At 31.9% G+C, this 12,751-nt stretch overlaps 1 protein-coding gene and 1 long non-coding RNA gene across 2 annotated transcripts in view; one reads left to right on the forward strand and one right to left on the reverse strand.

Moving 5' to 3' along the window:
• Positions 1-9,038: 9,038 nt before the first annotated feature.
• On the forward strand, positions 9,039-9,955 carry LOC115891210. The gene is made up of 3 exons (XR_004051778.1): positions 9,039-9,110; positions 9,390-9,518; positions 9,815-9,955. It is a non-coding gene; the product is annotated as an uncharacterized LOC115891210 (long non-coding RNA).
• A 456-nt stretch (positions 9,956-10,411) lies between these two features.
• Positions 10,412-12,751, reverse strand: part of LOC115891213 — a 30,256-nt gene continuing 27,916 nt past the window's right edge. Inside the window, exon 4 of the mRNA XM_030911636.1 lies at positions 10,412-10,455. Within this exon, the coding sequence (XP_030767496.1) occupies positions 10,412-10,455 (44 nt within the window). The remainder of the gene's footprint in view (positions 10,456-12,751) is intronic.

The following is a 12,751-nucleotide window of genomic DNA, read 5'->3' on the forward strand; positions in this document are numbered from 1 at the left end:
GCAGATAAAAATAAGTAAAAAAGTTCATATAAATGTATGTCCTAAAATGCTTAGTTTCGGAGATACAGAGTGTAGAAGTTTCATATTTATTTCGATTTTTTCCAAATAATTTCTGAAGTAGGTAACGTCAATATTTGGTTGAAAATTCCACACCTCTACTTTTCAACCAATAACATGCTTTAATGTTGACTAGTTACCATGGCAACTGAAAAAATTTCCGGAAATTTTTTCGAGGCGCCACGAAACTTTAGTGGAAATTTTTTGACAGTTGAAAAGGTAAACATAAGATCTACAATCATAATGTGAATGAACTACAATGTCTATATATTGAAATATTACCCATTTGAGTTTTAGCATTTGATGTAACTAATTAAAAATATAATAATATTTGTTAATATTATTAACAAATTGAAATTATTTTAAAATGTCATGTTGGATTAATATTTTTTTTCAAATTTAGGTGTGAAATTTTCTTACCGAATACCACGCAAGCTTAAATTATTCCTGGAAATTTTCTTTCGGGCACGAATATTTTAGGAAAATTATCCCTCGCCTTCGACTCGGGATAATTTTCAAAATATTCGTGCCCTCAAAAAAATTTCCGAAAATAATTTAAGCTCTTGTGATATTATAAGTGAAAATTCCACAACTATAATTTTCAACCAATCAAAATGTGTTTTTTTGACAAATCACCATGGCAACGGATAAATTTTATTGAAAATTTTTTCCTTGTGGGCACCCAACAGCAAATTATACTGGAAATTTTTTGACGTTTATAATGACAGAATATCTTTTTGAGAGTTTGGTTTTTATTTGTTTACATGATAATTTTGATACATTTCAATTACAAAGCTGAGATGTTTTCTATATTCTTTGGACACCTCCTTTCTCCTTAATGGCGGAAATGTAGCACTTGGAATGGACTGAATTAAATGTCTATGTCTAATGAAACATATATAATATTTAGACACTATTTTATTCACCTTTTTTCCATTTAGCACTTTGAATTTTGAGTTTATTATTATGCTTAACTGTAGAGTTACATAAAACTTTGATAACACTCTCCTTGTAGTCTTCAGAGTTCTTTTTTCGCATGTTGAACCCACAGTCTTCAAGAATAAGCGCCAGTTCTTCCACAGGTATATCCGCTCTGTCAAAATCATACTATTTTTTTGCGCAAAAGTTTGTAAACTGCTTCCATACGCTTGACTTCGAGTTTCTAGTATTCGCGGGTGTCAACTGATTAATCTCCTGGCGAATATTTTCTTTGCTTTCTTGACTGAAGCGAAACATTTTTTTTAAGTCGTGCCGCTTGACAGCTTCAAAACTGGAATAGTTTTTAGCAAGTTTTTAGGTTTGGGTGTCACTTAGTTACCATAGTAACTAAATAATGAAGTCGACCAAAAATCGAAAAACTCATTTTAATTACCTATTTGATTTTCAAACACAATTTGGTGTGGAATTTTCTTACCGAATACACGAGGTAAAATTAAATCCGGAAATTGTTTCTCGCTCATGAATATTTTTAGAAAATTATCCCTCGTTTTCGACTCGGGATAATTTTTAAAATATTCATGAGCTCGAAAAAATTTCCGGATTTAATTTGACCTCTAGTGGTATTACTAGTGAAAATTGGCGTTTGGGAGTTTTTTGATATGAGAATTTTAATTTTGATGTCAATATGACACCTATTTGTAGGGGGCGCCTAAATATTGACGTTACTTCGCCCAAATATTGACGTTACTTCAGAAATTATTTGAAAAAAATCGAAATAAATATGAAACTTCTATACCCTGTATCTTCGAAACTAAACATTTTAGGACATACATTTATCCGAAGTTTTTACTTATTTTTATCTACAGTAGATGCTATCAAAGTTTCAGGAATACAGTTCAGACCACCCTGTATAATTATATTAATGACATTCGTAAAGTTGAAATATTATGAAGTTTCTTTGTAAAATCATTTTCTATTCTAAACGTTTACAAATTTTAAGAATAATTTTGACATTTTAAACAAAAACAAAAAGCGCTTTTATTAATACCTAATTAGTTATTTTCAAAATTCAATAAACAATGAGCCAAATTATCACTTTTGGCTCATATGTCATTGGAGGTTTGATTGTTGCGAGTATGGAGTGTAGAGGTAAGGAGAAACAACTCCGTGCATTAAAATATGGTCAAAAAAAGGGAAGAATTAGGATGGCGCTGCTGTAGCAAAAACCTAAAATTTAAGACATGCGCCGAACATTTTTAGAACAGCTGATACAAAAGACATTTGACGTGAATCATATACGTGAAGCCACTTGGGTTTCAAAAATACAAATTTATTTTTATGTCACATGAAATAAATTACAGATTTTTATTCAGCAGCAATAGACTAGGCTCTTTTTTATTGCTCTCATAAGTTATTTCGAAAATGTCATTCAAGACGACGAAAACATTATTCTGATCGTTTTAGCTTAAAATTAATGTTATTATAATTAAGAAAAAAATTATTTAAAGTAATAATAGTGGTGATGGGTTTAAAATAAATATAATGCAGCTTTAAAATAACTCCATACCTACATTTATTTAATATAAAAAGTAGTCAATATGTGGTTTTATTATCAATTATTCAGAAGCAATAGACTGAGCCTCTTTTTTTATTTTTTTTTTTCTCACTTTTTTTTTTTTTTTTTTTTTTTTTTTTAAGTTAATTTAAACGAAAGCTTTTAGTTTAAAATTAATGTTAATTATAGTGGGAAAACTTTATTTAAAGTTTAATTTACTGATGATATAGGATTTAAATACAAATATAAAATGCAGGTCCAAAATAGCAGTAACACATTTTATTTAGCAGGTATAAAAATTAAGCCAATATAATGTAATTTTATACTGTACAAGTATTTATTTACGTTTTGCCATCGTAGTTGCCATTCATTCAGAATAATGGATTTTAAATGTTCGATAGTCGGATGGCTTAATTACCTTAATATCAACTACTTCTAGACAAGAATCGTGTGCAGGATTATCTTCTTTTTCACTCCCAACTATTCCAACATGGCTTGAAACGTGAAATAAACGTGAAATAATAATATAATTTTATAGCCCTTTCAGATCCTCATGTTTTCCTTGTAGTTCACCCAATGGAATCGTTCTCGCAGCTTCCTCCCAAGTTGGTAGTTGCTATTCATTCAGAATAGTGGATTTTAAATATATTTGGTAGTCGGATGGTTTAACTATCGTAACAATAACTACTTTTAATAAATTCTTTTCTCAATCCCACTTTGCACTATAATTTGCATCCCACGTATTGTAATATTTTCCTTTGAATTTCGTTTCCTATTGTCCCATGGCTTGAGACGTAATGTTATAGCCCTTCAAGATCCTCATGTATATGTCCATTTTCCTTGTAGTCCACCCAATAGAACTTTTCTCTTAGCTTCCTCTTAAGTTGGTAGTTTCCATTCATTAAGAATGTAGTGGATTTTAAACATGTTTTGTATTCGGATGGTTTAACTACTGTAACATCATAAATAAATTGTATACCAACACATAATGTCCAAACTTCAACAGACTTTAATATTCGTAAACCTCTCATGAAGAAAATATTTTTTTTGGTCAAAGTTTTTTTTCGTTATTAGAATAAATTACCTGGAATTTGTTAATTCATTTCAACATTGAATAAAAGATGCAAAGTGTTTATACATACTTTAATAGATAAATCTTCATTTAAAATTATGTGATAGATCTGCTTGCTTGTAGGATCTAGACTGATAAACTCAATTTCTTTTATTGATATAACCAATAAAGTAGTAATGCTGAAATTTTGTTTTTGATTTGTGCAATAGGGTCCATTATTTCCATTATTTGATGCTGTTATTTCTCTACAAAGAATGTTGATCTCTATAAAGGGATGTTTATGTGTATAATATTACTATTTGTGTATAATAATACTGTATGATCGAAAAACACGGCGTACAGTTGGCTTGAAATGAACATCTCGATGACATTCTCCATATCATTTTACATATAAAATGACAGCAATCTTCATTTTCATAGGCATCGCTGACATGACATTCAATCAAATTGTACTTACATTATATAATTCATTTTAATGGTTTACTGTTTTGGTTGCTGGTGTTCATATTATGGTTTTTTATTCTGTTTCTTTATTGTTTATTTAAAAAAAATGTTAATATTTATGTGTATAACATTACTCTTTCTTTGTATAGTAATACTTATGTGTATAATATTCATTATTAAGTTGCCTTCTTGCTTGTTGCTGTTGTTGCAACTCAGAATTTAAATTAACCTAAGGCAGTAGGTAGAGCTTCATCCTTCAACATTTTCCTATGTAAATACTGCAAGTGGACAGTATTTCTGATGACAATTTTATCATAAACTTTAACAACTTGTTCTTTAAAACAGGCTACCATACCTATCTATGTAGATTTCAAAGCAATATCTAATGCTTTTGACCATCGCTGTAATCTAATTCTTGTTTGAAAATCAATACCTAATATTATCCTGATGATTTTGATTTTTGATAGATTATTAAAATACAGCACTTACAGTTAACTATATTTCTTGAGAGATTGCCACCACAACTTTATTTATTTCCTACTTTTATTTGTTTAAAAATGCCAATGAATTTGTACATGTCTGTCAAACTTTAAAATCATTAAAAATAGAATTTATTCAGGTTGTAACTTTATAGAAGGATTACACTGTCTCAACGGGGCTACCGGCAAGTTGCAATAGCTGAAATTGTAAGAGTTAACTCAAGCGATGTTTCGCGAATATTTAAAAAAATTCAGGGAACAAACGAGGTTACAGACCGGCCTGGAAGAGGTAGAAAGAGAATTACTACTGCTGTGCAAGACCATCAAATATTCCTATTTATTGCACGACGCAATCCCCTGCTTTCTAATACTGCTATTAAAAATGAGTTACCTCGCCTTGAAGGAGTAAATGTTTCAATAAAGACCATAGCAAGAAGACTCAATGACAGAGGATTACATTTATGGAGGCCTCTACGTGTTCCAAGCTTAATTTACAGCACAAAATTGCGCGACTACAATGGGCTGAGGAGATGAGAGCAAATGGACCTAATTGAAATTTCGTCATGTTTAGTGATGAAACAAGAATTGGCCTTAGTGCTGTCAGACCCGCGACGAACTTTGGTCTGGAGAGAGCATCTGGAAGACGAGCACGCTTGAACGCAGCTCAACGCCGTGTCCCGTTTCAAGGAGGAAGCATTATGGTATGGGCAAGTATAATACACGGAGCTCGAACTCATATCTTAGAGACGTTTTAGCCTATTGTGCGTCCATTTCGCGGGGCAGCGGGAGATGAATTTGTTTACATGGACGATAATGACTCCCCATCGCCCTTTAGCGGTTCGCGAACTTTGTAAGGAAGAAGGTATAAGAAAATTGTGGTGACCACCGATGTCTTCAGATATGAATGTGATCGAGCATGCTTGGGACATGCTAAAACGCCATATTGCCAAAAGGAATGATCCTTAAATGAATTGAAACCTTAAATGAATTGAAAATTGCTGGGCGCGAAACACTGGGAAGTCATTCCTTAACATCTTCTGGACAACTTAATTGAGAGCATGCCACGTCGTCTCACAGCTTGCATTGAGGCTCGAGAAGGCAATGCTGTCTATTAGCGAGAAATAATTAAAATTGTTTTCAATATTTTCTGTTTAAAATGAAATTTGTTTTTGTTAATTTTCACTCATTATAAATAAAATTATAACAGCCTAGTAGCACTTAGTTTTTAATTTTTATATTAGTTAGTCGTAAGCCAATATGTCCAAAATAGAATTAATTAACCAACTGTACACCATTTGTTTCTTCAATCAAGCGGTATTAAATCGGAATTAAAATATGGCTTTAAAATATTAAATTGGTATTAAGAAGTCTTTAATAAATAGTATAGATGTATAAATTGGATGGATAATTTAATATAACTAACTTAATTACGCCAGTGTCATTAAGCGTTGAAAAAGAAATGAAAAAGCTGTGTATTTCTTTTTCTGGTCCCTTAAATAATTGTTCTACCAAATTATCGCCGGTAGTGCCAGTTACGATCTGGTTTTTATGAAACGTAAATAATTGTGCATGTAGTTCGTCTCAAATGAACGAATCGTAGAGGTCGATTCAATATGAGAAATTGAATCGTGTGATTCGTTTCACTAAAAAGGATCGTAATGTCCATCACTAATGGAAACTCTGTTGACAGAAGATATATATTTTATTTTTGTAATTTTTCTCTTCTAGTGGCAATACGGTGTATATATTTTTGAAGAAGTATCAATAAATTAATCTACTTAAAATGGTGCCTGGTGGCGTAGAGGCACAGGCTCTCGTCTACAAATCTCAAGGTAGTGGGTTCGAACCCCATACCCGGCATTTCATCAGCCGACCATTTTTATTAAAATAAAAATAGTTTGGGTACCTAGGTCGACTCAGCCTTAAACGAGTACTTGGGATTCATTAACCTGTGTAATAGGCGGTTGAAGCGTAGTGCTAGCCACATTACCTTTCTTTGTATACCGAACGGCTCTAGTATAACAAGCTGTACCTTGCTACTCCCAAGACGTCAAACGCTATATACGGGAGCTATTATTATTATAATAATAAATTAATACAAGTTTTTCACGCGTCACCGTTTTACATGAGCTCCGATGTCTTGAAAAAGGCAAAGTTTGTTCCTTCATCCATTTCGTGTGATAAGCGACCGATAGCGGACGATTAGACAGGATTAGCGAGCGGCGAGATGAAACCCGTCGGCAAATGTTTGTCGTCGTGCGATAACTCGAGTCGACCCTCCCAGGCACCTGACAACGTGTGCATTGTGAACGAGTCCTGTAAGCACAAGGAAAACAAACATCCGAGGCTCACCAGGGTTGTACTCGAAAGGCGAGAGAAAGATGGCGAGGAAGGAAATTAAGAAACATCCTGTGTTTGTTCAGCTAGATTCAATAAATTATGAAGCGACTAACGTTCAACAAGTGTAAAATGGCCAAGTTGAAATTACACCACTATTATAATATAAATGGTTATTGATGCGAGTATACTGCACCCAGAATCGCATGTAAATGTTGAAGGGATCAAAATATATTTTCTCCCCGGATAATTTTATACAAATGTTGTATTAGACTTTTTTAAAGAGGCCTTAAAGTTGTACTTTCGTCTAGAATTTCGTTTTATTTGGAGTGGTCATTTAAAAGATATTTTTTGCAAAAATCTACCTTCAAATTAATAATAGTTATTTTATACTAGTGTTATCTATAAGTTACGCTGGGAAATGTTTAGCCTAATGTTGGGCTAATTTTCTTAAGTGACTTATATGTTATAACGCGCGAGTACCATACAAAATTTTTTTCCAACAGCAGAACTGTTTCATATCGAATCTCTAAAGAATAATTGATTTAAAAGGACCTACCAGTTCTACTTTCATTGTTGCAAGTTAATAAATTAACACGGTGCGTTTATGTCTACTATGCAATATAGATTTGCGTGGAGTAAATATTCGATGCTCCGTACCATGATTTACCTGAACAGAAACGTATATTAGCAAATTCACAAACCTAATTGCATTTTTTAAAAAGAAAAGCTTTCGGATATCAGGCAAAGAAATCAAAAGTATTTACAAAACTGGATATAGAAAATAGAACGCCTTATGAAAAAAGCCGATGACAAAGAATTCCTCTTAGCTAAAGTTGTCTTAATCGTTGGAGTATTTGAGTATTTGGAGCATGTAGGAGGCAAGAAATCACGTTTTTGACCGTAGATGCCAATAAAGATTGTCAGTCATTTATTAGTGTGACGATTCCGAATACAAAACCTATTTCCAAAAGTGTTTTACGATTACTGAGGGACCAATAGATGGTATCAATTTCTTACATGTATTTCGAAAGTACGCAAAACTTCGACCACTAAATGTGACACATCAGCGATTTTTCTGACGTATCGAAAAAAATCAATGCTGTATACCCTGCCAGTTGGAATCAATACAATTGGAGGTATGCCAAAAAGGATAGCGGAATTTCTTGGACTATCCAACGCCATTGAATACACTGGTCATTGTTTCCGGCGCAGTTCTGCAACAATGCTGGTAGATTCAGGAGCGGACATAACAGTTTTAAAGCGACAAGAAGGTTGGCAATCAAGCTCGATTGCTGAAGATTACATTGAAAAATTCACCTGACAGAAACCGAAGAAGAAAAAAAATCATGGGACAGAAAGATACGCCAAATAAGAAATTAAAAGCAGTTCACGTAGAAGCAAAAGCTACCAGCATTGCCAGTAGAAGATATTTACTTATTCCGACTCCTGCAACTTGCATTTCTCTTAGAGTCGAAAAGTTGGATGCCTCTTGTATTCACTTTTGTTTCTAACATTTCATTTTTTACTTTAGGTACCAGTGCTCCAACAAGTGTCACTTTTGACTAGTGCAAAGAAACAATATTTCGAGTCTCAAATAAATATCATATACAAACTAAAATATATGGGAAACTGAAATTGAGATCTTTGAAATTACTTTTTTTACCGCAACCAGTTATACACAAATTTATTAGTTCTGTGACGAACCACCGGTCGCGCTTGAGGAAAATATTATGACTTTTTGCTGTTTTTCAAATCAAAATATTTTTTATTTTTGGTTTTAATCAAATAATATGCAACGTCAAAAATCGAAAAAAGTTTTACTGAAATTTTAGGGATTGTTTAAACTTTTATTAAAAAACATTGATGGAATCAGGCCGTAAACCCTTTCATAAGTATGTTGTTCCGATGCCGGCATTCATGGAGTTGTTTTCCAAAAGACATATCTTCAGCAACGATCCTACATTAAAAGTGATATCAAGTGCGAAACCTTAAAAGTAAATATATATGCATTTAGTTAAATAAAGAACGTTTCAGATATTTTGTTCTAATAAAATTAAAATAATCTTTAGATGATCAACCTACTGGTAATTTGGTATCCAGTGATGTCAATCCAGGTACAAACCCTGTATTTAAAGACAAACATTTGTTAGAACTTGTTGGTGGACCACTCTCTCGTTGGTAATAGACATGTACTGTTACCTGAGAAAAACAGTAACTGAAAAGGGTAGGTACCTACACCGTGGGCCAAATTAAAGTCGCAAAATATTCAGTAATGAAGATGAACATTATTATTTTTAAAAAAAATATCATATCAACTTTATAAAAAAATATTTTAATTGAGCTGTAACAAAGTTATGGCACTGCCTACTTTAATTTGGCACAGTGTGATTCAATATTAGATATTCAAAAGTTTATTAAAAATATTAATATGTATTACGAATCCAAACTGAATTTGGTTTATTGAAATTATTTAAATTCTTTTAAATTGTATCTATCATTTTAGAGAAAGGATCGGATAACCCAAATCAGGAATCTTCAGAGTGCAGATGATGCAGTTTTTGTGAATGAGGTAAGATCTGCCTCTTGTAAGACCTCTTTCAAGAATTTAACCCAGGGTTTACACCCAAGTTAGGTAAGAATTAAAAATATAATAATTTTTTTTTTTTTTTTTTAAGAAATGTAAATTATTTACTGTGCAATTGTTTTAAATCCTGCTTATATTTTTTAAAGGCATATAAACACCATAATTATTTCTTATGAAAAGTAATGCCTGTGTTAACTTAAAGACTAAGATAAAATGTTCATAGCCAATTTCTGTTGAGATTTTAGAGCCCTTCAACGGCATCAACTTTTAATTTTTTTCATCCTATAAACCATACTCAAGGTCTTTTTATGTGTCACATAATTATACATATTTATTTGTTTCAGATCTCAAGCATAGCAAAGGAATCGTACAACCTGTGAATTCAGTTTAATTACTGAGATCAAGGATGATGAAACATTCATTATGATTATACAGAGCTACAAAGAGTTATGTTGAGAATCCAAATTATCATAATGAATTGAGACGAGACAATACCTGTGTAGAAATTGAGGAAAATGCAGAATAAAAGGCATTTTATATTAATGTTATGAACATAATGTTGTCAAATCGTCACATAGATAATATTTCTGTACGCGTAATACTAAAATTAAAAAGGTCAGCTTAAAACAACTTTACTTATCCATCGCGTGCGAAAACAGTGCTTCGCATATGGCATATGGCTTCGGCGCGCTTCGCACAAGTGCGCATCATGCTTTAAACTTTTGCGGAGCGCCGGAGCGGCCAAAATGTCATTGGATTAATTGCATGTATTTTGATTCTTCGCGTTACTTCGCTTTAATCCGTCGGTCTGCATTTTTATACATAGATATCATTGATCCAATTCACGTTTTCTCGCCGCGCTTCGAATAAGTTCGCGACAAAACTATGTTAGTTGTATTTTATATTATTTAATGCCATTGTATTGATTATTATTATTGTATTTATATGAACAAGTTAAGAGTAGCAGTGCCGTGCGAGCCTTCGTCTGAAAAAAAGAAATTTTATTTATTATATAATTTGTATTATTTACTTTTTTAATAAAGTTATTACTAATAATTATTATTAAACATATCCAGTTTTTAATTATTTTATTTTATTAACTATAGCTGTTTTTCATCTATTTCATATTTTTGATGAGGATAAGTTATAATTCTAAGTCTATGTAATGTCATCTGTTTCAGAACAATACGATATAATGGAGCGATGTCGCATTTAGAGTAACTTATTCTTATTAAAAAAATAGGAAATAGAAGAAAAATCAGCTATTTCTGTACAAAAATAAATTACGTTTCAAAATTGATAATAGATAGAGTGGACAAAGCAATTAAAGTTACCTGTAGTTAAAATGTAAAGTTTCCTGTAAAATAAAATAAAATTGTATCATAAGTTGTGTAACGACCCGATGCATGGCGCCACTGAATTCTCCAACAGACGGTATCATTTCAGTTTCCTATATATTTTAGTTTGTATATGACAAATATCAAAACCTGCCAATTTCGAAACGCTTTTCTCACAAAAAAAAGTATTTAAGAAATACTTAAATGTTAAAAAATGCATTTAAATACAAGATACAAGATACAAATATGTATTTTTCTATCTTATATCTGTATTTCAAATACTTATATCTGAAATAAATCACATCTCTGGATTTTCAGAGACCAGCTAATTCTTGTCAAGTATAGGATATAAATCGCAGCCTCCCCGGAAATTAGTAGGGGTGTGTGTATCTGTATCGTTTTGTTGCGAGGGTAGAGGGCGCGCCAGCTCGACGTAATAGCGTCAATGGAGCCCGGGGGACGCATAACCTCAAAGTGCGGCGGGACCCAAAATACCGCGCAGCAATTAAGGGGCCGATACGGAGCCGTTTTGGGCGCCCGACCGCCAAATGTTCGGATTTAAATTGGGTTGTTGTCGGTTTATAATTGAAGGGGCGTGGGGGCTTCCGCCACTCACTTTTGGTTATATTTCATTAAAAAATTAGTGTCATACTCGGTGTCATTTCATTAAAAATTGTGTCAGCCCGCAACATAGTGTAATGATTTTCTTAGCTTTGAATCAAATGTTTTTTTGGTGTTTGCGAAATCGTGCGATCCTTACTAGTAGTGGGAACTACGAATGAATACTATCGAAACATTCGATAGTTGCAATTCATTCGAATAATTCGATAGTAAGAAAACATTCGTTGAAAAGTATTCGAATAAAAAATTCATTTGAATAGATCCGTCATCTGCCTTGAAATATTGTATTCTAGTAATTCGGCAGCAAAACCATTCATTTATAAAATTCATTCATTTATTCGTCAGGATCGATTATAATAAAATATTAACTGAATTTTAGTTGCGACGTAGGTTTCTTTCCGAGAAACCCGACAGCGGTCGGTGGCAATGCTATGAAAGAAGCCGGCATCTTTGATTTTTTGCGGAGTCAGATATAGATAAGGACACATTATTTTTTTATTGAGGTGCCAGTATTTACACAGAAAATACATTATGAAGGGCGCTGTTGCCATATTTTGGTATTAGTTGATATTAGCAAAGAATATTATTGTTTGACTTTAGTTAGTTAGGGCAAGTTAGGGATAGTATGTCTATATATTCTACATTTTTTTTTATTAATATTCTGTTGTTACACTGCAATAATATTTGTTATTTTGGATGTAGGAAAATGATTTTTAATATTTTTAAGCAAAGACTGGTTTAATAAATAATAATAACAGTAATAATTTGTTATACCTATTAACAAATGTATCTAAAATCATTTAATATAAATATTTTTTATAGTAGCAAAATATAAACAACAAATTAGATGTCAAAATTATTTATATTAGATCCTATTTAAAAATAATATAGCTCTAAATTTTTGGGGGGCAACGTTGGTTTATTAAATAATAATAATAATTACAGAACTAATTTGTTATATTAACAACAAATTTTAAAATCATGAAATATAAGCATTTATTAATTTTCTAAGCATACAGTAAATGGAAGAAAAATATAAATAAAAAATTAGAAATCAAAATTATTTATATCAGGTGCTTTATATTACTGTTTAAAAATTAGTATTTACTTTTACTGGCATTTACTTTAAAAAATAAATGAAATATTTCTTCGCAAAAAACTACATTAAAGAGAATTAGCATAAACAAAATACAAACATCGTTAACTTTTTTTTTAATTTGGCACGTGTAAAACTTTCATTTTAATTTTCTCACCCCATAGTTTGAGTTCGATAACCATTTACTTAACCACATTACTTATAAATATGATTATTAAGTTCAACTA

This window comes from Sitophilus oryzae, unplaced genomic scaffold (genome assembly GCF_002938485.1).
Source record: "Sitophilus oryzae breed Bouriz unplaced genomic scaffold, Soryzae_2.0 scaffold_980_pilon_pilon, whole genome shotgun sequence".
Classification (NCBI taxonomy): domain Eukaryota; kingdom Metazoa; phylum Arthropoda; class Insecta; order Coleoptera; family Curculionidae; genus Sitophilus; species Sitophilus oryzae.